The 26,227-nt window shown below is 47.2% G+C and overlaps 1 protein-coding gene across 1 annotated transcript; it reads right to left on the reverse strand.

The window, feature by feature from the left end:
* Positions 1-121: 121 nt before the first annotated feature.
* LOC137639134 (uncharacterized) lies at positions 122-25,843 on the reverse strand. The gene is made up of 2 exons (XM_068371444.1): positions 25,713-25,843; positions 122-2,753 (listed from the first exon to the last, which is right to left on the reverse strand). Exon 2 carries the CDS (start codon positions 2,523-2,525, stop codon positions 426-428), a length of 2,100 nt encoding a protein of 699 aa, XP_068227545.1. The 5' UTR covers positions 2,526-2,753; positions 25,713-25,843; the 3' UTR covers positions 122-425.
* Between the last annotated feature and the right edge of the window lie 384 nt (positions 25,844-26,227).

The following is a 26,227-nucleotide window of genomic DNA, read 5'->3' on the forward strand; positions in this document are numbered from 1 at the left end:
GCCACAGGTGGCGCTGGTAAGAACACCCCCTTCTAGTATTGTGATAGCTGGCGTATCCCTCCATAGAATTCTGTCGGGCAACAGAGTTGACAGCTACATGATTATCGGGTAAGTTTAATATTGAAAAACGGGAAGCTCTGTACAATAACCTAATTACCCTTTCCACTAGTGTTTTACTGGACGGACTTTTTAACGTCTAATATAAACTACACATAAAAAGTTTTAAAATACTGTAAAATCTTGATTTGCTATCATATTTGATGTAAGGCATACTCTATATCATATAAATCTATGAATACTAAAATAACATAAATAGATTTTAATATATTATTTGTACATACTGCACAGTGCACACCTATTTACAATAACATTTCATTATCTCTTCAGGTGGGAAGCTTAATAAAAACTGTATTTAAGCCCAAAAATCAGGCCGGTAATTTTTCTTGGAATAGACCTGTCTGTAGAATATCACCTCCATGTGAAAGTATACAAGTAGGTCCAGCAGTCTGTGGTTCTGTTTCCTTGCTATAGTGGAAGAGCAATTTATGGTTATCAAGATCTACACTTGATGATAATGGCAGATGGCAAATATCACACTCACAGACCTCCTCCATAAATTCTTCTTCACACTTTACTTCACATTCTATTTTACACACAGGGTTCAAATCTGCTGGGTCACTAGAAGAGCAGCTCTCCAATACTGACAAATCCAGATAGTTGGCAAGATCAGCACTGCACTTGCCTTCTTTTTTTACATCACTTCCTAATTTCAATTCAGATCCATCATTTTCACATTTCAATTCCTGCTTGACAACAGGAAATTCCTCTTCAGAATTATATTCATATGTTTCACATAAAATTGACTGCAATGAATTAAGATTAATATGCTCAATAGGTTTGAAGTTTTCAACATCGTGTGCTTCATCATCACTTGTGGAGTTTGGTAAAGGCTTTCCCTTTTCAATGAGCATCTTTCTTAATATACTGCTACCTACATTTTCTTCCAGGTCCTCTTGATAACCAAGCAAGTGGTTATCTGATACTATTTCAAAGTTTTGTAATAATCTGCTAAACAAGAAACTATTTTCAGACATTATAGGTATATCAGAATTACTCTTACAAGAAATTTCCTCATCTGTAGGTTTTAAGAGGTACTCCTTTAAGAGTGAGCTTTCTCTTTTCCTTGAAGTAGTTTCCCCATAGTGATTTATTCTTTGCTCATCTAGGCTTCCCTCTGACATACTGTCATTTCCAAAATCATCATTTATATTCTCACAAGAATCTGTCATCATGTGGGAAAAAACTTTACGACTATTAATCTTATCTTTGATTCTCTCTAAAAGTTCTGAGCGAAGCAGTGATTCCTTTGCTTTCTTGTTCCTAACTTTCTGAATTGTATCGTCATTTCTTTTATCTAATATTAACTCCAAAAGGGACTTAGACCTACAACTGGGTTGTATATGGTGTTTGTTCTTCCACTGATACTTACTTGGAGTTGCATCAAACCGAGATACTGGCTTTTTTCTTCTTACAGACTTCCTTTTACTATGCTCTATCTGCACATCTGGAATGCTACTAAATTGTATGCAAGATGCTGGTCTCCATTCTTCTTCTTCCTCTTCAAGTGATGACTCTGAAGATTCTAAGGAAATCTTACTTCCAGTTTTGCTTTCAAAGTCATGAGCATTTTCTCTTTCTGCTAACAATGATAACCTCTGAAGTAGGACAGAAAAACTCAATCCTTCTGATGACTTAGTTCCTGGTATACCCAACATGCACATTTTCAAAATTTTTCCTATTCCATATGCAGTTCTACTATCTAAATGTGATTCTTCTTGCAATTTATGTTTTGTAACTAAATCTAGAAGAATGGTGCTATATGTCCTTTCAAAATCATTCGTTTCCATGTTTTCAGGCTGATGTGAATCATCCAGCCCTAGTGTACTGGATCTAAATTTAAAAGTCTTCATCACCTGAGACACTTCACTTTCTGTGGGGTTTACAAAATCATCCCCGACACTTGATGAAATGCTGTCAAAATCTCTTTTTGCAATATCATGTAGCCTTTGTAGGAGGGAAGAATATGGATAGTATAAATTGGCATGATCAAGTTGTTTGAAAAGTTTTTCTGTCGTAGGCTCCTCAAATTTCTTTTTCCCAACCTCATCGCAAAGAACTTTCATCATTGAAGCATATGGATATAAATGGTTATCACTGTTAACGTGCTCTTGAACAGACGTAGACGTTTTTGAACTTCTTTTTTTTCTCTGAAGGCACTTTTTAGAGCTTGTATAAAAGGATACTCTGGATCCATCCTCAAAATCATCAAATTCATACCGTGTTGGAAATTTTGACTTCCTTTGGCTTTTTCTCCTTGGCTTGTTGTCTACAGTTATATCTTCAATATTATCTGATTTGTACTCTGTTTCAACAAAATCCATTACATTGAGCTCTGACATATCAGAAGCTCTAGTACAATTTGGGTCATTATCTTCTGCTTGCATTATTTCAAGTTTCACAGTCATGTAACTAAGGAAGGAATTAGATACAGGAAACTATTATACAAAAGCACTGTGGCCCTTCTAAAACCAACATCTGTAACTTCCTAAAAGGCAACCACATAAAGTAACATCTAAGACTAAAAATATTTTAAATAATGCATTGATATATCACTCCTCTCTTTTACTGAAGGAAACAGCTGGAAATTTGCACGAGACGTAGACATCTTGAACACTTAGAGCACTGTAGAAATTCTGCAACAAAGGAAGTTCAACATTAATAAGGGTTTCATGTTCATTTAATATATTAAACAGAATTTACAAGTTCTTATAAACACAGTGACCATTTCAAGCACTAGTATGAAAGTGTAGTATAATACAAAATAAAATGTCTAAGCAAATGGAATATTAAATATCAAAATTTCACACAGACTTCTACCTTTACCTCTTCTTCTGATAAAAAATATTCCAATTTTAACTTAAAAATCAAATTTTCATAAAGTTGGTTTATGCATAGGAACACATGGACTTGTTTGATTATGCTTTTGAAATACCGTATCGCCAAAGATTCCACAAACATAAAATTTCGAAGTTCTGCAGACCTATTTTCCCAGCTTGTCACTCTCATTATACTCTTACTTTTTTTCAATTTGCATTTGATGGCACCTTAAAAACCACTGGTAAGGGTGCAAGAATTTTAAAATGAACCAATAGGACTTGCAGTCAACATATGTTATACCTGTTTGTCGGCCTTTTGAAATGCATGTGTCACACAGCTGCGTTATCAAGCATAGTTAAGTACAGTACCTATGTTCAGTTTTATCCTTTCTAGGGTAGAATATTCATAGTTATGGATGTTTCTTATGGTGTCAACACTCAGTTAAGAGGGGGTTGTCTATGTTTAGTTTAATTTTAGTGATTCACAAGTTTGGCCATATTATCTGTCAATTACATCCCTTTCCAGTTATAAGTACCTTCCTCTAGTCCCTCTTCCCCTAATTTGTGTCCATTTTACAAGGGTTTTTGTTATTAGCCTTAGAATAATAAACAATAGACCTTGACTAAAACAATCATGTTGATGTATCAATAAATTCCTAGGAGTAAAATTAAAATAAATCTAAGTAGCAGCCTATTTCAGTGTTATAATTAGTTTTGTTCATATGGGCTTCCTTGCTGGCACCATTTTGTGGTATTCAGAGTACACTATTAATCCTTGAAGGATGACAGCCGGCGCCACCAAAGGACAGCAACAGTTTATTGATATTTTTAAAAAATAGAAAATATCTAAAGATATTTTTTACCTTAATGCTTAAGTATTTGGTATCATTGAAATCACAGGATAATGCAACGACTCCCTTATGAGCAAGATGATGAAGAGAGGAGTCATGGACAGGTGTAAGTTCCTAAAATTCCAGGGCAATTTATCTAGTGTTCCAAAGAAAATCACCCTGGAGAGAGGAGTGATCATCGACATGTCTCGCCTCAACAATCTCACCAGATGCAAACCATTCAAGATGACGACCATAAACCAGGTCCATCAATTACTACACCAAGAGAATTGGACCTGCACTAAAGATCTCAAGATGCCTCCAAGCGCTTTGCCATTTCCCACCACTACTGACCTTACCAAGGATTTCAGCTCAGAATGGGGGTGTACAAATTCAAGGCAATGCCTTTAGGCCTTCTTAGATACTTACTCGAAGACGGATGGATTGGGATCTGGAAGTACTGTATGCGTCCTTGAGATCCATCATATACATGAAGTCCTGCGATCTTACTGGGGGAGAGTCGCGGACATTCCCTGAGAGGCTGGCTGGCTCCATTCTAGCCCTAGTGGAGGACTTCGGCAGGGTTTTGAAGTCTTTGGATTCCTTCCGGGGAAGGAGGTAAGACTACAACATCGATGTGTGTGGCATGTCCCTTCTGTTCTCAGAGTGCGGGGAACTCTCGGCATGAACAGAGATTTCCTCCATTGGTGCGATGGGGGAGAGTCTCTCTTCACGTGGTTCCCTAGGTGACGCGAGATCTTCGTCCAACAGGGATGGAGAGTTTGTCTGAGGAACAAGAGGAACTCCTTGATGGTCTGCATGGAGTCAGCTTCGCCCTCGGGGAAGTGACCGCGTCAAAAACTCCTCTTTTCCCCTTCAAAAGGATAGAGGAAGCCATGGTTCCGTGCCTTAGATCTAGAGCTATAGGTCGCTCTGATGAGCGATCAGACAGGACAGGCTTGGAAGCCTGGGTTATGGCTGCTCTGATTAAGGCACTGAACCAGGGCTGCTGGCTGACAGACGCACTGTCAGACAGATCCCCTGAAGGGAAAGGGACCGAAGGTTCCCTAGGAGGAGTTACTGTAATAGGTGGGTTCGCCTAAACCCCTCTGCATGAAATTGTTTCCCTTCTCCCACAATGCGCGATGGTATGTGCTTGCGGGGAGGGGAATGAGGCGATGGTGACCTTGTCGGATGATGTGCCTGTTGGTGCGCGTGCTCGCGCGCGAGGAGAGTGTTGGCGCACGTGCGCATCTCTCTTCATGCGCGCGGGAGAAAGATGGCGCGCAGGTAAGGGCACATTATCTGGCGAGCGCTGGCACGCAAGTAAAAGTTGGCGCACAGGTTAAGGCGGCAACGTGGTTGTTGTCTCACCTACAGACTTGCACACAGGAGAGTGATGGCATACAGGTTTCTGTTGGTGCGCAGGAGAGTGCTGGTGCGCAGGTGATGTAGGGCGCACATGTTGGCACACAAGAGAGCGCTGGCGCACTATTGCGCAATAGAGAATTGGCGCGCAGGAGAGTGCTGGCACGTTGGAGATCGTGGGCGCAGGGCGCATAGGTGCAGGAGAGCGCAAGTGCGCTGTGGTGTGCTGGCGCGTAGGCAACCTTGGGCGTGTGTGCGCAGGTGATCGTGGGTGCGTGTGCGCATGGCGAGCAGGAGAGTGCTAAAGATCAGGAGACTGATGGCGCGTAAGTGCGTGAGGCTGCTGCCATCTGTGAGGGCAAGCAGGATGAGAGGTGCGCCGAAACGTTGACTGACGAGCTGCTGGTGAGCGCTGATCAGGGGGCGTGGTGCGCAGGGTGAGAATGATGGCGCTCAGTTACACACTTTGGAGGAGCTATAATAGGCTCAACAGGTGACAGGAACAGCGATGGAAGGTCGACAGGTCTGTTGGATGGATGGTAGACGTGTTCTTTAAAAGGACGACCATCCACCGAAGGAGATCGCGAACGATCTGCAGAGAGGTCCAGGACCGAAGTCACAAGACTGGTTGCAGGTGCTGTGATGGATGAATGAAGGTCTAGAGGATCCTCTGCAGGGGACTGCAGTGATGACGTTGAACCAAAGAGGCACTTCTTCACCGCAGGTGAAAGGAGACTCTAAGGCGACGAGGAAGGCGAGCTTTCCGACGGATGTGCCCTCTGGGGGCCGTTGGATCAGCAAGCTGACCGTCAGCAGTCCTCCAAAGAGGAGTCTCTGTAAGTGAAGCTCCCCAAGGGAGAGAAACACTAGCAGGAGAGACCGATGATGAACTTAGTTTCCCCCTAGGAGGATGGTCAAGAACGGGGGAAACTAAGCCGGCAGCTACAGTTGTGGAGTTTGGAGTGGCAGAGGAGATGGGTGATGCCGCATGAGACACCTCTGACACAACGCCGACAAGAGTCAGGGGATCTACCTCTGACGGCAATGTTGATTGCTTAACACAAGCACCCATGCGGATGAACTGAAGCAGGGCCTCCTTGGAGGGCGAACCCGTGAGCCCCAAGAAGGACCAAACCTGAAAAATGAAAGTTAGTGACAAGGCCTCACCCAGGAGGAGAGGTGGTACTGCTACGCTAGGGGAAGCAACCTCATCTCTCGAGACCCATGGTTGGTCAGAAATAACTTGGTATATGCTACTACTCGACGGTCTCTCGTAAGAGACCGACCGAGTGGGAGCTTCAGAGGAAGGGAAAAAGAGGCCATGGGTTTTTCTCCTTTCGATGGAGAAATATCCCACTTGGACTTCTTCTTCTGCTGTCGCGAAAACCTCTCCCACTGGGAGGAAGACTACTCCCTACACTCACTACACTTGTTGACACTATCACGCCGTTGGCCTCTGCAAGAAGGAAAAAGGGCGTGAGGATCTGTCTCGACCGCTGATATAAATGTTCCACAGGGGCAGCTGAAGAGTCCAGGCCAGGTGCGCATGGTCGCAGAAGTTAACTTCACACACACTCTAAGAGAAAACAAAATGGCGTTAATGGCTGCCAAAAGTCGGCGAGGATGAAAAACATCAACAATCATTCACCATCCGAGCCGAAAACAAAGTGAGCTCAATCACAGGTGTGAAAGCGAGCGATAGCAAGCTACCCTCCCTATCCCCCTGCTAACTAGCGGTGTGGGTAGTTAACCCTCGTTAAAAATTAATGGCTCGTCATTTCAGCTACGCCGAAAGTAATACCCCTATTAAATAGCGTGGTTTGTATTCCAGTTAGGACACAAATATCGGTTCACCATCTTTTTTATATCTTCACTGCATCTACGGAATGTTCGATTGCTAGATCGATTCCAAACTTAACAATTCCCTTTTCCCCTTTAAAAACTGGTAGATGTTGTGTGCCATTTCTCGTTCTCCAGGTTGAAAGATATGGCACGGGGAATATTCCATGCTGTTTATGAAAGCCTACTGTGCGAGACAATGAATACGGAAGCTTACCCCCACCCATTTTATACAATTTGTCAGGGTCACAATGGGCTAACCCAAGTGAAGATGTGGCAACATATATGACAGATCTCCAAGTTTGTAATTTTCCTCCACTTCTCTTAGTGAAGTGAAGTCAGCCAGATTATGGAAAATCAGCAACACTGGAAATGGTCTTGGAGTCCAATCCTTAAATGGTTTTACTAAAGCAGCCTTGCGAGCATGCTCCGGGAGCTAGTGTGCTCTGGAGGAGTCTTCCTGAAAGGACAAAGCCCGGAGCTTAAAGAGCTGAAGAACGTAGTCGAAGAAGCTTGTATTTCCTTACCAGAATAAGATTCTCTGGAGGGGCAAGTGAAGACTGGCACCTCCCAAGGGAAGAGTGCCTGGGAGACCATGAAGGAAGGACTCCCTACCTAGAGGCTTGTCAAATTTTGAGGGACCCCCTCGCCCAAACAGCCTCCAGAGGGGCTGACAGAAGAGGAGAGAAGGGAAGTATACAACGTCGAGGCGAGCCTCAACCTCAAGGATGACTCCAAAGGTGAGGAAATAGTGAAGACGCTCTTCGTTGAAAGGGGACCATTAAAATTTGAACGGGTCTCAAATTCCAGTCCCATAGATTACCAAGTAGGGACACATCTAAAGGGATATTTGGGTGATATAGAATCCTCTGCATTAACGTATAAGAGGCAAAGAATTACTTGCCTTGCACATTAAGGTATACAAGCTCTGCCGAAAACCCCATCAAAACACACAATTCATAAACTTGCTAGAAAAGAAAAAGAAAAAATTAAGTTTGTCAAAATTACAGTCAGTGGGAATGTCTGTTCTCACTGATGGCTGATATCAAAGTGGTCTGTTATTGAGGAAGGTGGGAGGGGGGGAGGGGGGGGGCTGTTACCTCCCCACTACCAGTAGGTAACTACCAGTTGGTTGTTGTCACATCGTTATAATTTTCAATTGCCACATTCCAGCTTTGCTGTTATCCATTCTGCTATGTAAAGGACGATGGTTTGTATGCGTAGATACAAATATATTTATGGCAAGTAAGGATTATATGTTTTACCAAAGGTTTACAAAGTGATACATTATAGGTCACATTCAGGATCTAGAATTTCTATGGTAAGGAAGAGGATATGCCACCCTAGGTTATTGTGATTTATGCATATCTACTATTGGTGCATGTTCAATACATTCGTTATCCTAGTTTTATCCACCTAAAAGACCTATTTCCTCACCATGATCCTCCATGATTGGTTTAAACATGGAGGTAAGAAAATACAAAAAGAAGCAGTTTGCGCCAGCGCCACCAATAATAGTGAAAATGGTATAATATATGGCTCATGTATTTAGCATGAAATTAAACTACCCTATAACTCATATTTGTAAATACCATTAACTGAGTAACACTCCGTACTACAAAATGTTAACAAAAAAATGTTATTTTTATTAATAAAATAAATTTTTGAATATACTTACCCGGTGATTATATAAGCTGCAGCTCTGCTGCCCGACAGAAAAACTCTACGTTCAAAATACGCCAGCGATCGCTATGCAGGTAGGGGGTGTACATCAACAGCGCCATCTGTCGAGCAGGTACTCAGTACTCAATGTAAACACAGAACTCAATTTTCTCCTCGGTCCACTGGGTCTCTATTGGGGAGGAAGGGAGGGTCCTTTAATATATAATCACCAGGTAAGTATATTCAAAAATTTATTTTATTAATAAAAATAACATTTTTCAATATTAAACTTAGCCGGTGATTATATAAGCTGATTCACACCCAGGGGGGTGGGTAGAGACCAGCATTAATTGTTTACATTATTATGAGCTAAGTATTTTGTATTTCATTTTAGCAGTTATTCAAAATAACAAACATAAAATAAATAAGTACCTGGTAAGGAAGTCGACTTGAACAATTACTCTGCCTTTTTTAAGTACGTCTTCCTTACTGAGCCTCGCGATCCTCTTAGGATGCTGAGCGACTCCTAGGAGCTGAAGTATCAAGGGTTGCAACCCATACTAAAGGACCTCATCAAAACCTCTAATCTAGGCGCTTCTCAAGAAAAGAATTTGACCACCCGCCAAATCAACCAGGATGCGAAAGGCTTCTTAGCCTTCCGGACAACCCAAAAAACAACAATAAAAAACATTTCAAGAGAAAGATTAAAAAGGTTATGGAATTAGGGGAATGTAGTGGTTGAGCCCTCACCCACTACTGCACTCGCTGCTACGAATGGTCCCAGGGTGTAGCAGTTCTCGTAAAGAGACTGGACATCTTTAAGATAAAAAGACGCGAACACTGACTTGCTTCTCCAATAGGTTGCGTCCATTATATTCTGCAGAGATCTATTTTGTTTAAAGGCCACTGAAGTTGCGACAGCTCTAACTTCATGTGTCCTTACCTTCAGCAAAGCATGGTCTTCCTCATTCAGATGGGAATGAGCTTCTCGTATCAACAGTCTGATATAATAGGAAACTGCATTCTTTGACATAGGTAAAGAAGGTTTCTTAATAGCACACCATAAAGCTTCTGACTGTCCTCGTAAAGGTTTAGTTCGTCTTAAATAGAACTTAAGAGCTCTAACAGGGCATAAGACTCTTTCTAGTTCATTTCCAACCAAATTTGAAAGGCTTGGAATATCGAACGATTTCGGCCAAGGACGAGAAGGTAGCTCGTTTTTGGCTAGAAAACCAAGCTGTAAAGAACATGTAGCCGTTTCAGATGAAAATCCGATGTTCTTGCTGAAGGCGTGTATCTCACTGACTCTTTTAGCTGTTGCTAGGCAAACGAGGAAAAGAGTCTTTAAAGTGAGATCTTTAAAGGAGGCTGATTGTAGTGGCTCGAACCTTTCTGACATAAGGAATCTTAGTACCACGTCTAAATTCCAACCCGGTGTAGCCAAACGACTCTCCTTCGAGGTCTCAAAAGACTTAAGGAGGTCCTGTAGATCTTTGTTGTTAGAAAGATCTAAGCCTCTGTGACGGAAGACTGCTGCCAACATGCTTCTGTAACCTTTGATCGTGGGAGCTGAAAGAGATCTTTCCTTCCTCAGGTATAATAGGAAGTCAGCTATTTGGGTTACAGAGGTACTGGTTGAGGATACTGATACCGACTTGCACCAGTTTTGGAAGACTTCCCACTTCGACTGGTAGACTCTAAGAGTGGATGTCCTCCTTGCTCTAGCAATCGCCCTGGCTGCCTCCTTCGAAAAGCCTCTAGCTCTCGAGAGTCTTTCGATAGTCTGAAGGCAGTCAGACGAAGAGCGTGGAGGTCTGGGTGTACCTTCTTTACGTGTGGCTGACGTAGAAGGTCCACTCTTAGAGGAAGAGTTCTGGGCACGTCCACCAGCCATTGAAGTACCTCGGTGAACCATTCTCTCGCGGGCCAGAGGGGAGCAACCAACGTCAACCTTGTCCCTTCGTGAGAGGCGAACTTCTGCAGTACCTTGTTGACAATCTTGAACGGGGGGAATGCATAAAGGTCTAGATGGGACCAATCCAGCAGAAAGGCATCTATATGAACTGCTGCTGGGTCCGGGATCGGTGAGCAATATATTGGGAGCCTCTTGGTCCTTGAAGTTGCGAAGAGATCTATGGTAGGTTGGCCCCATGTGGCCCATAGTCTCTTGCACACATCTTTGTGAAGGGTCCATTCTGTTGGGATGATTTGACCCTTCCGACTGAGGCAATCCGCCATGACATTCATATTGCCTTGTATGAACCTCGTTACTAGAGAGAGGTTTAGATCTCTTGACCAGGTGAGGAGGTCCCTTGCGATCTCGTACGTCATAGAATGGGTCCCTCCTTGCTTGGAGATGTACGCCAAGGCCGTGGTGTTGTCCGAGTTCACCTCCACCACTTTGTCTTGAAGGAGGGACTTGAAGCTTTTCAAGGCCAGATGAACTGCCAGTAGCTCCTTGCAGTTGATGTGTAACGCTCTTTGATTCGAGTTCCACGTTCCCGAGCATTCCCGACCGTCTAGTGTCGCACCCCAGCCCGTGTCCGATGCGTCCGAGAAGAGAATGTGGTTGGGGGTCTGAACAGCCAGGGGCAGACCCTCTCTGAGGTTGATACTGTCCTTCCACCAAGTCAGTGTTGACTTCATCTTCTCGGAAATGGGGATCGAGACCGCTTCTAGCGTCTTGTCCTTTTCCCAGTAAACAGCTAGATGAAATTGCAGGGGACGGAGGTGTAGTCTCCCTAACGAAACGAACTGTTCCAGGGATGATAGCGTCCCTATCAGACTCATCCACTGTCTGACTGAACAACGTTTCTTCTTTAGCATGTTCTGGATGCATACCTGGGCTTGACTTGTTCTGGGGGTCGACGGAAAAGCCCGAAAAGCTTGACTGTGAATCTCCATCCCTAAGTAAACTATAGTTTGGGATGGGACCAGTTGGGACTTTTCCATATTGACCAGGAGACCCAATTCCTTGATCAGATCTAGAGTCCACTTTAGATTCTCCAGACAGCGACGACTGGAAGACGCTCTTAGAAGCCAGTCGTCCAAATAGAGGGAGGCTCTGATATCCGCTAAATGCAGGAATTTGGCAATATTCCTCATCAGCCTCGTAAAAACAAGAGGAGCCGTGCTTAGGCCAAAGCACAGGGCTCGAAATTGGTAGACAACCTTGTCGTAAACGAATCTCAGCAAAGGTTGGGATTCTGGGTGGATGGGGACGTGAAAGTATGCGTCCCTTAGGTCTAAAGAGACCATCCAGTCTTCCTTTCTGACCGCTGCTAGAACTGACTTTGTGGTCTCCATGGCGAACGTCTGCTTTGTGACAAAGACATTCAGCGCACTGACGTCTAGCACCGGTCTCCACCCTCCTGTCTTCTTTACCACTAAGAAGAGACGGTTGTAGAAGCCCGGGGATTGATGGTCCCGGACTTTGACTACCACTCCCTTTTGTAGCAAGAGAGACACCTCCTGCTTCAAGGCTAGCCTCTTGTCTTCCTCTTTGTACCTGGGAGAGAGATCGATGGGAGACGTTGCTAGAGGGGGTTTGCGGACAAACGGGATCTTGTACCCATCTCTTAGCAACTTCACAGATTGTGCATCTGCGCCCCTTTTCTCCCAGATCTGCCAGAAGTTCTTGAGTCTGGCTCCCACTGCTGTCTGAAGAAGGTGGCAGTCAGACTCTGCCTTTAAAGGACTTGGTACCTTTCTTCTTCCCGCGTCTCCCTTCGGCACGAGCACCTCCTCTGCTGGAGGCTCTGCCACGAAAGGGCGGAATGAATCTGGACGCTGGAGTGTCCATCCTGGGTCTAGATACGGTAGGCAAAGGGGTGGCTTTGCGGGCAGAGGACGCAACTAGGTCATGGGTGTCCTTCTGAATCAAGGAGGTAGCAATCTCCTTTATCAATTCCTCTGGGAAGAGGCACTTTGAGAGAGGAGCAAAAAGAAGTTCCGATCTCTGACACTGTGTTACTCCAGCTGACAGGAACGAGCAAAGGTTTTCCCGTTTCTTGAGGACCCCGGAAACGAACGAAGCCGCAAGCTCACTGGATCCGTCACGTATGGCCTTGTCCATGCAGGACATAATGAGCATGGAAGTTTCCTTGTCAGAAGGGGAGGTCTTCCTGCTCAACGCTCCCAAACACCAATCCAAAAAGCTAAAAACCTCGAAGGCTCTGAACACTCCTTTTAACAGATGGTCTAAGTCTGAAGGAGAACAACAAATCTTAGAGCGTCTCATGGCTAGCCTGCGGGGAGAGTCTACTAGACTTGAGAAGTCGCCCTGGGCAGAGGCAGGAACTCCCAAGCCGAGAACTTCTCCCGTGGCATACCAGACGCTCGATCTGGAAGAGAGTCTCGCAGGGGGAAACGTGAATGCTGTCTTCCCAAGGTGCTTTTTGGACTGCATCCATTCTCCCAACACCCGTAAAGCTCTCTTAGACGAGCGGGCGAGGACGAGCTTCGTAAAGGCAGGCGCGGATGACTGCGTGCCTAAAGCGAACTCAGATGGAGGAGAGCGTGGGGCCGCAGAAATAAACTGATCAGGATACATCTCCCTGAACAGTGCAAGAACTTTCCTAAAGTCCAAGGAGGGTTGCATGGTCTTGGGTTCGTCGATGTCCGTATGCGGGTCGTCAATGTGTGCAGCGTCGTCATCATCAGAGAGTCCATCATCTGAAAACTGAGGAGGAAGCGGCAAAGGAGTAGGAATCGGCTGGTCAGCTGAGTCCGGAAGCACGGGTGCATGCGTGACTGAACCGGACGCAACGTCATGGAACTGTTGCCCAGTCTGTGAACTGGCAGAAACCATAGCAGCGCGGGGGCGCAAAACGTCTACTCCTGACTGTCTAGTCTGCTGTGGGCGAGTAGTGGTAACCACACTGGGTTGCGGAGGTTGACGCACCGCGTCAAAACAAAACAACTTAGGTTGTTGTTGTAACTCGCGAACGTCAACGGAAGGTTCCGTGCGTCGCTGAACGTCAACATGCGGCTGGCAGGGTACACTGGAACGCATGGGTGGCGGGACTCTCACAGCTGGAGTGCGGGAGAAGGTAGCCTCAGCGTCCACTGGACGCACAACCGTGGGTGGTTGTAGGCTAGAGGTTGGTGCAGCGTCAACCTTCTCCGCACGAAAGTCCTGCATTAATGACGTTAACTGTGTCTGCATGGTCTGCAGCAACGACCACTTAGGGACTACAGTAGCAGGTGCGGCAACAGACGGTGTTACTGCCTGATGCGGTACCGCTTTGCCTCTCTTAGGAGGTGTGCAGTCATCTGAAGACTGCAGCGAGTCCAAACTGACCCAGTGGCTACAACTGGGCCGTTGGACTTGCGCGGAAGGGACCGACTTACGCTTAAGAGGCCGCGAGACCTTGGTCCATGGTTTCTTTCGAGAAACCTCTTCCGCAGACGAGGAATAAATGGGCTCTCTCGTCTTCGTGTGGGTGGGGCGATCTTGGTTAGATACGCCCGAAACCACGGAGGGAACGTCTGTTCGCTGATTAAAGCCTCTCGAACCCTTTGGTCGTACGACATTGCTTCTCCCCTGGGCTTGGGAGCTTGCAAGAGGTCCCGGACTGGGAGGACGACAGGCACGAACAGACGAACCCTCAAGCGCAACACTATCTATAACACTTTCCACAACACTACCACTCACTTTGTCACTACCCACAGCACTCTTACACTTCAACTCCTTGACGTCTGCCATGAGTTGGTTACGGTCACTCGCCAATGACTCGACTCTCTCACCCAGAGCCTGGATGGCACGCATCATATCTGCCATCGAAGGTTGTTGAGTGCTAGAAGGGGGATCAGGAGCAACCACTACAGGGGAAGGAATAGGTTGTGGGGCATGAGGAGAGGAAATATCAACGGAGCGAGATGAACTTCTCCTGACTCTATCTCTCTCTAGCCTACGTGTGTATTTCTGGAATTCGATGAAATCGAATTCCGAAAGCCCAACGCATTCCTCACATCGATCTTCCAATTGATAGGTCTTATCCCGACAATTGGAACAAACGGTGTGAGGATCGATAGAGGCCTTCGGAAGACGCCTTGAACAGTCCCTGGCATTACATTTCCTAAACTTAGGGACTTGAGAAGGGTCAGCCATTTTGAAGTAGTCAAAGGGGAATTCAAAATCTATCCAAAGTCGTCAACAAATAATCCAAAATCAATAAAAGAATGCAAGGATGTATTGAAGATAACGTCTGCAAAGCGAAAGCTCAAAACTAGAAATGTGTACTTCACCAAATATGTGAAAACCATCCAGTAAGCAACAGCGAATTTAGTAGGTCTTGCCGGTGGCACGACAGAGAGAAAATTGAGTTCTGTGTTTACATTGAGTACTGAGTACCTGCTCGACAGATGGCGCTGTTGATGTACACCCCCTACCTGCATAGCGATCGCTGGCGTATTTTGAACGTAGAGTTTTTCTGTCGGGCAGCAGAGCTGCAGCTTATATAATCACCGGCTAAGTTTAATATTGAAAAATTACAAATTCGGAGATAATTTGTATTTTTCCTAACCATACAAACCTTAGCTATTTACATGGGGTATTACTTTCGGCGTAGCTGAAATGACGAGCCATTAGATTTTTAACGAGGGTTTACTACTAGCTACCCATCCCCCCTCACACACCGGTGAACTGATTCACTTCCCTAGAGGTAGGCCTTCACAGGGGACAGGGCTGGCGGGCAAGTATGTGTAAAAAGCTAAGGTTTGTATGGTTAGGAAAAATACAAATTAACTCCGAATTTGTCATTTGTTCCGTAACCGAAATACAAACCACGCTATTTACATGGGGTGACTCAACCCTTAGGTAGGGTGGTAAGTCCCAACCTTACTGGCTTTGGCTTTGCCCGGGGACTCAGGATCCGAGTGTGTAGCACTCGAGATAAGGAGACCCTGCACCTCGCAAGTTCCTCGCTCCGCAAGGAACGTGCGGCCTACATAAGCTAGTATGTGAAGGAAAGAAGTGTGACTTGTCCTAGGAAGTTGACCTGAAGTCCTTTAGATGGAAATCTAGGCTAGGACGTTCCAAATACCACCTCGTCAGAGTATGGGGGACGCGACAATATTATATTAATACTCGGAACACAAGGAAGCATGGTTTACCTGCAGTGGTTTGAGGTCAGCTGTGCAATGAACCCAGGATACTGCTTTCCCCAAGAGAGGGGAGGATGAAGAAAAGAGTAAGGGCCAGACATACTTTTTCATTCATTCAGACTAAAACCAGGTAACAATGCCCTCAACCTTCTGCTACTTGTCCATTAAGGAGCCTGAGGTTAGACCAGCTGTTGTGCAGCCACCACAGGGCCGATAGAGAACGTATCGAGCCTCCTGTGGGTCACGTCCTGCAGGTAGTGGGCTGTGAAGGTCGTTTGACGCTTCCAGACCCCAGCTTGTAGAACCTGCGTCACTGAGAAATTTCTCTTGAATGCCAGGGATGTAGCAATGCCTCTGACATCGTGTGCTCTCGGGCGACGTGACGGAGGAGGGTCTGGATTCAGGGAATGGTGGATGACCCTGCGAATCCAAGCTGAGATGGTGTTCTTAGTGACCCTCCTCTTCGTCCTCGCTGTGCTCACAAACAGAGCTTGCACTCGAGGACGAACTGCAGCTGTTCTCTTCAGATAGAGCCTCAGACTCCTTACTGGGCACAGTAGGAGATGGTCTGGGTCATCTGTTACAGAACGGAGACTCGCAATCCGGAAAGTGTCGAACCGAGGGTCTAGCACTCCTGGATTTTGAGTCTTAGCTACAAACTCAGGGACGAATCTGTACGTTACCTCCCCCTATCCCCTTGAATGGGCGATGTCATACGAGAGACCATGAAGTTCGCTAACTCGCTTAGCCGAGGCCAAAGCAAGTAGGAACACCGTCTTCCAAGTCAGGTGGCGATCAGAAGCCTGGCGTAATGGTTCGAAAGGAGGTCTCTTAAGAGACCTGAGGACTCGAACCACGTTCCATGGAGGAGGTCTCACTTCCGACTGAGGGCAGGTAAGTTCATAACTTCGTATGAGTAGAGAAAGTTACAGCGAGGAGGAAATGTCCATTCCTTTGAGCCTGAAGGCAAGACTTAAGGCTGAGTGATAGCCTTTCACAGCCGAGACAAAGGCGCATTTCTTCCCGCAAATACACGAGGAACTCCGCTATTGCTAGTATAGTGGCATCGAGTGGAGAGATACCCCTTCCACGACACCAACCACAGAAGACTCTCCACTTTGCCTGGTAGACCCCTGCAGATGACTTTCGCAGGTGTCCAGACATGCTTTCAGCAACTTCGTTGTGAAAAGCCTCTCTCTGTGAGGAGATGCTGGATAGTCTCCAGGCGTGAAGCCGCAGCGAAGCTACGGCTTTGTGGAAGATGTTGGAGTGTGGTTGTCTGAGTAGCTTGTGTCGAGGAGGGAGTTCTCTCGGGAGTTCCATCAGGAGCTGCAGAAGGTCCGGGAACCACTCTGCGTGATGCCATAGCAGAGCTATTAAGGTCATTGACAGATTGACCGATATTCTGGTCTTGTTGAGTACCCTTCTCATCAGACAAAACGGGGGAAAGGCGTAAACGTCGATGTTGTCCCACCGTTGTTGGAAGGCATCTTGCCAGAGTGCCTTGGGGTCCGGGACTGGGGAGCAGTACAGCGGAAGCTTGAGTATGGAAGCTTGAAATTCAAAGCTGTCGCGAATAGATCCACCGTCGGGGAACCCCACAAAGTCAGGACTTTGTTGGCTACTAGAGGATCCAAAGACCACTCGGTACTCACTATCTGGGATGCTCTGCTCAGAATGTCAGCGAGCACATTCCTTTTGCCTGGAATGAAGCGAGCCGATAGTGGAATCGAGTGAACTTCGGTCTATCTCAGTATCTCTACTGCAAGATGGGATAGCTGTTGTGAAAAGGTACCTCCCTGCTTGTTGATGTAAGCCACTACCGTGGTGTTGTCGCTCATCACCACTACGGAGTGACCCGCCAGGAACTGTTGGAACTGCTGAAGTGCCAGATATACGGCCTTCATTTCTAGCAGATTTATGTGGAGGCACTTTTCTGATTCTGACCATAGGCCTGAGGCCCTTTGGTTCAGGACGTGGGCCCCCCACCCTTCTTTTGAGGCGTCCGAGAACAGCATCAAATCCGGGGGGAGGACGAGAAGAGCCACTCCCTTTCGTAGGTTTTCGTCTGTCACCCGCCACTGAAGGTCCGTCCGTTCCGCAGGCCCCATGGGGACCAGAAAGTCCGGGGAATCGTGACCTTGACTCCACCGGGACTTGAGCCGCCATTGCAGGGATCTCATCCTGAGGCGGCCGTTTGGAACTAGACGGGCCAGGGAGGACAGGTGACCTAGAAGACGTAACCAAGATTGGGCTGGAAGCTCTTCCCGTCTGAGAAAAGGTTCTGCGACCCTCCTCAGCCTTGCTATCCTGTCGTCTGATGGAAAGGCTTTGTGGAGATTGGTGTCCAACATCATGCCTAGATATACCAGTCGTTGAGATGGAAGCAGAGAAGACTTCTCGAGATTTACCATGATCCCTAGATCTTGGCAAAGTCCCAGAAGCTTGTCTCGGTGTCGAAGAAGGGTCGACTCCGAGTCTGCCAGGATCAGCCAGTTGTCCAGATAGCGAAGGAGACGGATGCCGATCCTGTGTGCCCACGATGATATCAGGGTGGAGAGACCGAAACACAGCACCTTGAACTGGTAGATCTTGTTGTCTAGGCTGAATCTCAAGTACTTCCTGGAAGACGGATGGATTGGGATCTGGAATTACGCGTCCTTTAGATCCAGTGTGCACATGAAGTCTTGCGGTCTCACTGCAAGTCTGACCGCCTCTGCTGTCTCCATGCTGAACGGAGTTTGTTTGACAAACTTGTTCAGGGCTGAGAGGTCGATGACGGGTCTCCAGCCTCCAGACCCCTTCTTTACAAGAGTCGACTGAAGAAGCCTGGGGAGCCGTCGACGACCTCTTGGAGAGCATCCTTCTAGAGCATGGTCTCGACTTCTGCCCGAAGGGCTAGCCCCTTTGCCGATCCCATGGCATAGGAACTCAACGACACTGGATTCGCTGTCAGGGGAGGAAGAGATGTCGTGAACGGGACGCGATATCCTTGGCTGATCACAGAGATCGTCCAGGAATCGGCCCCGAGTTGCTGCCACCTGAACGCGCAACTCTGCAGGCATCCCCCCACTGGTGGACACGCAGGAGGATTGCCAATCCTAGCGTTTGCGGCCTCGGCCGCTCCCTCTAGGATTCTTGCCTCCCCTGGAGGACTTCCCGCCCTTCCTGTCCTTGACGGGAAAGGGCTGCTGTTTGGACACCTTTGCCTTTGCTGCCGGAGCCCGTTTCGATGTCCTAGACTGACGAGGCTGTTGTTGTTGAGGTGCTGGAGGCTTGTAAGGTCTGGATGTAAGAGCCCTTTGGAGGAGAGAATCGTGATTCGACTTCCTCCACCTCTCAGCTGTCCGTTCCACATCCTTGGGCTCAAACAGGCTCTTTCCAAGGATGGAAGAGTGTCTGAGCCTGCAGACATCCAAGGCTGGGACCTTCGCATGGAACCTCTCGGTCACTGCATCACGACGCTTCAAGATCGAGTTTGCCCACAAGTTCGAAACTTGGGGAGCCAGAAACTCGATGGTGAGCGTGCCCGAGAGGAGAAAAGTCTCCATGGCCTTCCTGGTGCTCTCCTTGGACAAGTCCTCGGATCGCAACAGGATGCCCAGAGACCCCAGCCAGACATCCAGCCACAAAGTGGCGTGCATGGCACTTTGCGACCTTCTCCTGGCTCAAGATCTCTGTAGCCGAGAATGTAACCTGCCGGGCGGAGAGATTCTCGAGAGAAATTCCCCTGGAGAGCTCTTCCACAGAATGGTGGAGAGGAAGAGCTAAACAAGACTCCCCCATGATCTCGAAGTACCTCCTTTGCTGCACGCGAGGAGGTGGAAGGAGTTTGTTGCCGGCAGGGGAACGGCTGGAGGAGGCGAGTTCGGAGAGCTGGCTCTCAACCTTGTCTCTGGCGCTCTTAACCCCCTGGGACCAGGGTAGAGCCGCACTGGCCTTCGGAGGTTTTTGAGTGCCGTAGACTTAGTCCAGAACCGTATCCTTGCTTTCGCGAGGGGCGGTCTCCGGGTCCTCGAACCTGTTGAGTTGCCTCATCAGATTCAGGACCTACCAGAAGGCATGCTCCGACTCATGCAGCTCTCCTCCTTGTGGACTGGCAGCAAAGTCTCCTGTCCCCAGCTGCTCTACTTGGGGGGACACGCGGACGTTCTCCTGGGGTCTTGCTGGCTCTGGTCGAATCCGAGATGAAGACTTAGGGACAGTCTTCGAGTCCTTGGGCTCCCTCCTAGGAGAGATACAGGACTCCAGTAAAGAAGTCTGAGGGCTCCTCGCTGCTCCCACACGAGACGATTCTCCTATTCGAGGTGGGGTTCCTCCCATTGGTGCCGTGGGAGAATGTCCCACCTCGCTGGACTCTCCTGAGGACGGAAAGGCTTCGTCCACAGGGGAAGGAGAAACCGTCTGAAGAGGGGAAGGGGCCTTCCTGACGGTCTTCTTGGGAGCCAGTTTGACCCAAGGAGAAGTTACCACGAAGTCCACTCCTTTCCTTCTCTTCAGTGGGGACGAGGCTGCCGTTGGTTTGAGGCCTAGATCAACGAGGGCCGGCTTAACAGCCTGGACGACCGCTTTGATCAGAGACCCGAACCAAGGCTGACGGCTGACAGACTCGGTGTCAGCGACTCCCTCTGGAGGGAAGGGGATCGGGCGATCTTTAGGAGTGGATACCACAGGGCCTGCCTGAAAAGAAGAAGGGTGTTGCCTAGACCTCTCTGAAGAATCTTCCTCCTGCAAGAGCGCTGCTCTGCGCTTACGCGGTGGAGATCGCGACGATGATCTTGAAGTACGCGTCGCTCCCGAGGACTCGCAAGGTTGCCCGTGCTGCGAAACCTGGCGGGAATCGCAATCAAGGTCGCGCTGGCAAAATCGCAGGTTCGCGCGCGGGCGAACGTTAGCGCGCATGCGCGCGGAGATGAAAGCACGGGGGCGCGTGTGCGCGCAGGCGAGTGAGCGTGTGGGCGCGCAGGTGAAGGTGCGCGTGGGCGCGCAGGTGAGGGTGGGCGCGGTTGTAGGGGAGAGCGCTGGCGGCCGGGAGAACGACGGCGTGCAGGGGAGCGATGGCGCATTGGCAAGCGAAGACTCGTTAGGCCGAGAAGGCGATCGGCTGCGCACAGGCGAGTTAACGCGTGGGCGCGCAGGAGACCTTCAGCGATCCAATGTGAGGGCGTGGGTGCGTTGGAGAGTGCTTGCGCGCAGGCGAAGGATCGCGCTGGCACGCGGGAGATCGCTGGCGCGTTGGAGATCGCTGGCGCGGTGGAGATCGCTGGCGCGTTGGAGATCGATGGCACATTGGAGATCGCTGACGCGTAGTGGCGTGGTCGGGAGCTATCAGATGGGCTGCAGGACCAGAAGGTGAAGTGGCGCGTAGGGGCGAACGATCGCGGGCTTGCACCGGAGACTTCTCGTGGGCGCGCAGGAGCTCGACCAGGTCTAGAAGACCGCACCGGAGAGTGCGCGCGATGGCGCGCAGGCAAAGACTGGCACGTGGGTGGGGTCTGCGGGCGCGTAGGAGATCGACGGCGAGGGGGCAAAGGAGCAGCCTCCTTGCCTGCGGCCAGATCCGGAGATCGTGGGCGCGCGGGCGAACGTTGGCGCGCATCTGGACCAGGGGGCGCAGATGTGCGCTGGCGAGCAGGTGAATGTGGGCGCACAGGGCGCGCAGCAAGGACGGGGCGCACAGGGCGCGCAGCAAGGACGGGGCGCGCAGATGTACGCTGGCGAGCAGGAGAGAGCTGGCGCACAGGAGATCCCTGACGAGCAGGGGAGCGCTGACGCGTAGGAGCGCACTGACGCGCAGGCGAGCACTAGCGGGCAGGAGATCTACAGCGAGAAGATGTGCGTGAAGAGTCTGAAGGGTCCACAGCAGGCGAGCGCTTGCGCGCTACAGTGCGCGAGCACGCAGGAGAACGTGGGCGCGCAGGTAACACCTGGCGCTTAAGGGACTTAATCTCAGTGGGAGACAAGCCCTTATGCCCCGAAGGGACCGGTGCCCGTTGGAAAACGGGGTGCGTAGGCGCCCACAGCGCATCTGCATCCGCAAACGGAGAAGGAAGGCTAGCAGGTCTGGCAGGCGTCGGTGATCGCGAACGATCAGCTGAGAGGTCTAGCGATGCGGCTGTAACGGTCTGCTCACGACGAGGAGGCTCCTCTGCGGGAGACGTCGAAGGCAAAGAACCAAAGAGGCGCCTCCTAACCCCCTTGTAAGGGGAAGGAAGGCCTCGACGGCGAAGAGGAGGGCGAGCCTTACGGCGAAGACGACCTCGAGGGGCAGCAACACCATCGTCGGTCCTCCAAAGAGGAGTCTCCGTCAGTGAACTCCCCGGGGGGGAGAATCACCCGCAGGTGAGACCGTTGGACCCAGCTCCTCCCTCGAAGGATGTTCGGAGGGGGGAACTGAGCCTTCAGCAACATCAGCAACAACAGCAGGGGTTTGGCCCGACCCGTCGGAAGCCTCTGCCACAACAATGTCGACAATAGACAGAGGATCTACCTCTGCTATTACCGGTGACTGTTTGACAGCTGCACCTAACTGGATCAGGTCAAACAGGGCTTCCCTGGATGGCGAGCCCTTAAGCCCCAAGGAAGCCCAAAGCTGCAACAGATCATTGTTAGACACAGAATCATCAACATCAAAATCCTCCCCCGGAGGTGGAGGAGGAGTAGCTGCCTCGCTATGGGAGGCAACTCCCTCTCCCGAACCCCGAGGTTGGTCAACAACAGAAAGGCCTACGCTACCACTCGACGGCCCCTCGCGAGAGACCGATCGAGTGGGAGCTTCGGAGGAGGTTCGGACAACGGAAGAAGAGTCTTTGGAACCTTCCTTCTTCAAAGCAGCCCTTGAAGGAGAAAGGTCACGCTTAGACTTCTTCTTCCGTCGCCGGGAAAACCTCTCCCACTGGGAGGTAGACCACTCCCTGCACTCACTACAAATTTTATTCCTTTCACACCATTGACCTCGGCAGTATGGACATAAGGAGTGAGGGTCGGTCTCGAACGCCGACATCAACGTTCCACAAGGGCGGTCGGGAAGTCCAGGGCACTTCCGCATGATGGATGGAGGCCAACTTCCAAGCACACAAGCTGTAAGAAAAAGCAAACAAATTAAGGCTGTCAAAAATGCGAGGGTGAGACAGACAGGTCTGATCATCACCCGAGCCAAAAGTGAAGTGAATCAGTTCACCGGTGTGTGAGGGGGGAGGGGTAGCTAGCTACCCCTCCCCTACCCCCTCGCTAACTAGCGAGAGGGTAGTTAACCCTCGTTAAAAATCTAATGGCTCGTCATTTAAGCTACGCCGAAAGTAATACCCAATGTAAATAGCGTGGTTTGTATTTCGGTTACGGAACAAATGCCAACATAGGGGAGGTTGGATGGAGTTACTTTAGGTTAGTACATACTTTACTGTATATCGCTGACTAAAATGGAATTGAGCTTTCCTTTTCAATGCCTGATCTGCAAACCTTTTTTGGGAGCCTTTGTTTAAGGGCAGACAGGACCTTCCACATGCATAGAACACCACTTTACCTAACCTATAAGCCATGTCCTTACCTACTTATCTAACGGGGGGTTGACGTCACCCTGCAAACCCCCTTTGACTGCTCTACTCTTGGCGATAGATTTAAAAATAAAGGAGTTATGGGGTATGGCTATGACCGTCATCATACATACACCCCTATTTTTTGTAATCATAGCAAAAGAGCACCATTCATAATTAATTCAAAGTTATTATAACCACTAAGTTATTCTAATTTAATGTTTTACTTTATAATTTATATCTGTGATGAATATTTGGTATTATTACAGTTTCAACAAAATTCAAAAACCTAATATCTTTACCTTCGCCAACAAAGTTTGAAGGAGGTTATGTTTTAGCCCCTGTTTGTGTGTGTGTGTGTTTGTTTGTGAACAGCTCCCTAGCTCCAATTTTAACCGTAGAGTAATGAAACTTGCAGGGATTAACTGTTATGTAAAAAGCTGGAAATTATTAATTTTGGAAGGTCATGATCACGGTCGAAACAAGGTAGAGAAATGAGCTGCTGGGGCGGAGGTCTGCGCTCTTCGGAGTGCCCTTATAGTTTTACTTACATATCTCTTAGATGATTCATACAAAAAAGTTACTTGAATCTTCTGCAAATTAAGTTACAGAAATGTTTGCCGATGAATATTGTTCCTAACTGTTATCCCAAAGATGTACATGTTACTTTTTCTCTTAATGGTATTTTGTTTTTTGTCAATGTATTGTGGGTAAAAATGACTGATCGTCCATTGTTTTTAGTTATGAAGTATGGGTACAATAAAAAGGCTGAAACCTGATTAGCTACTTTGCTTCAAGATCATCCACTTAACTGCAACTTTGGAATTCATACATACTTCTAAAACAGTGTATCAGTAGTTGACTGCCATGGATTCTGTTGTCCAGACGTGCAGTGGTTGCTTCACATATTTTGGGGTTATTGGCTGGTTTCATGGACATTACAATGGAACTCCAGAAGTAGTCAATAGGTTTCTGCAGGAAAAGATTGATCCCCAAACTTCGTCTACAACTTCTTATTCTATTAAAGGTAAGTGAAGTGGTTAACCAAATGTCTATGAAAATACTTGCCAATTTACCCCTTTAAGTTTGAATAATTGATAATTATCGCAAAATACTAGCCCATGGGGTTAATGCATGTAGCAAAACCTAGTCCACTTGCCAGAACATACGAGCAGAGAGCATATGCTTACGTGCAAGTGAAGCGAGCATACAGCAAAGCAAAAACCAATAAATAAGCACAATTAAGTAAAAAGGTATTTGTAATAATATTATGATGACGACTGCTACAAACAACTCGACTCCATATGAAATGGGATGGAAAATCACATTTTCTATACATCTAGAAGTCTAGCAAAAAAAAACTGTGTTTTGAACGGATTTCGTTACTATTATTCAATTTTGATTAAGGTAAATTTTCTAATAAGATGACTGGTGTGTTAAGGTTAGACAGATTCTCTTATTTTACCAACTGTCTGTATTCTCTCACTAAAAAAAAAAAACCCTATTTCCCAGAGTGGAACCTCATTATTGTAGTTAAGGGAGGTCCTGTATCTCTAATCTGATTATTTATAGTAGAAATATAAGTCAATCATACTATTTAACTTGAAAAAATAAATTTTCATATCTGATATCCGAGTTTGGTTTAAACTAATTTTACCGAATATTTATGGCTACTTTGGACCCTTTGTATATCAGCAGCCAGTTCCTCACACTTTCATTACAAATGGACATCAACTAACCTAACCTACAAGCCGTGTCCTTACACTGCCGTATTCTAAGTTCGACATAATAATACATACAGGTGGTCGCTATCATACATACACCCCGCTACTTTTTCCCACTATATACCCAATTCAGAGCCCATGTATATCAGCAGCCAGTTCCTCCCATTTGGATTAAAAATTGACATCAACTAACCTAAATTCCCCCCTAACCTCACCTACTTACCTACTGGGGGGCTATCAACCCCCTTCCACTGCCGTATTCTAAATTATAAGTAAATCATACATACTGGTGGGTGCTATCATACATACACCCTCCAATTCCTACCAACATCAATTTAGGAGCAAAAGCCGTAATATTATGTCCTGCAGGCTGGAGTCTTGTTGTGTATGCTACTTTACTCAAGGATTGTGCACGGGCAAGCTAATTATTTCTGCAGCCGTACTCATGAGGTATAGCCTTATCTACTTGAAAATTACATAAGATATCCGACTTTTTGCAGCTAAAATACTTATGCCTTTTAATATACTGTATTTCAAATACAATAGCTTCGCTAGGATGTTTATCAGCGTTAGAAAGTAAAGACATCCCAGGTACCAGTAATTCTGTCCTCAGAAACTGATATCAGGAATCATGGACGCCTGTAAGTTACTTTCCATTATTCAGAATGACATAAAACAAACACTATCGCAAACTCAATACAACAAGAAACTTACTTGAAAGACAAAAATTATTCATGATAAGAACCCGGACGATAGCTTCGTCAACCAAAACATCCCCACTAGTTCAGGTTGATCAACAAACGACGGCTAACAATACATTCACCGCATGACATTTATACGGGATCACTATTCAATTACTCTTACTTTCTCTTTCTCTATTACTTTTAGATAACCGATTATTTCCCTTCATTTAGTTCACCAGAAACATCCATTATTATAGATAGGTTATAATGTAGCACTCAATTTCAGATAATTTCTCCCTAAATGTCGTAGATTTTTAATAGATCTACTTTAGTCATGAATATCTCCAATAATTACAATTATTAACGCTTTATGAAATTAGGAAAGGCAAAAATAAACTAGACCTCATGTAAGTTTGCAATCTTTTTTGTGTGACTTTCTTTTGTGTTATGAATGTTTTCAAATAGGTTTTTCTTATACTTTACTGTACTTTACGGGGTGTTTTTCTGGTCCTATACAGCCGAGGAACTCTACTATAGAATATTAAA

Source organism: Palaemon carinicauda, chromosome 4 (genome assembly GCF_036898095.1).
Source record: "Palaemon carinicauda isolate YSFRI2023 chromosome 4, ASM3689809v2, whole genome shotgun sequence".
NCBI lineage: Eukaryota > Metazoa > Arthropoda > Malacostraca > Decapoda > Palaemonidae > Palaemon > Palaemon carinicauda.

Coding starts and splice junctions, on each gene's coding strand:
- LOC137639134 (XM_068371444.1), bottom strand. CDS start 2,525: ATGACTGTGAAACTTGAAATAATGCAAGCAGAAGATAATGACCCAAAT.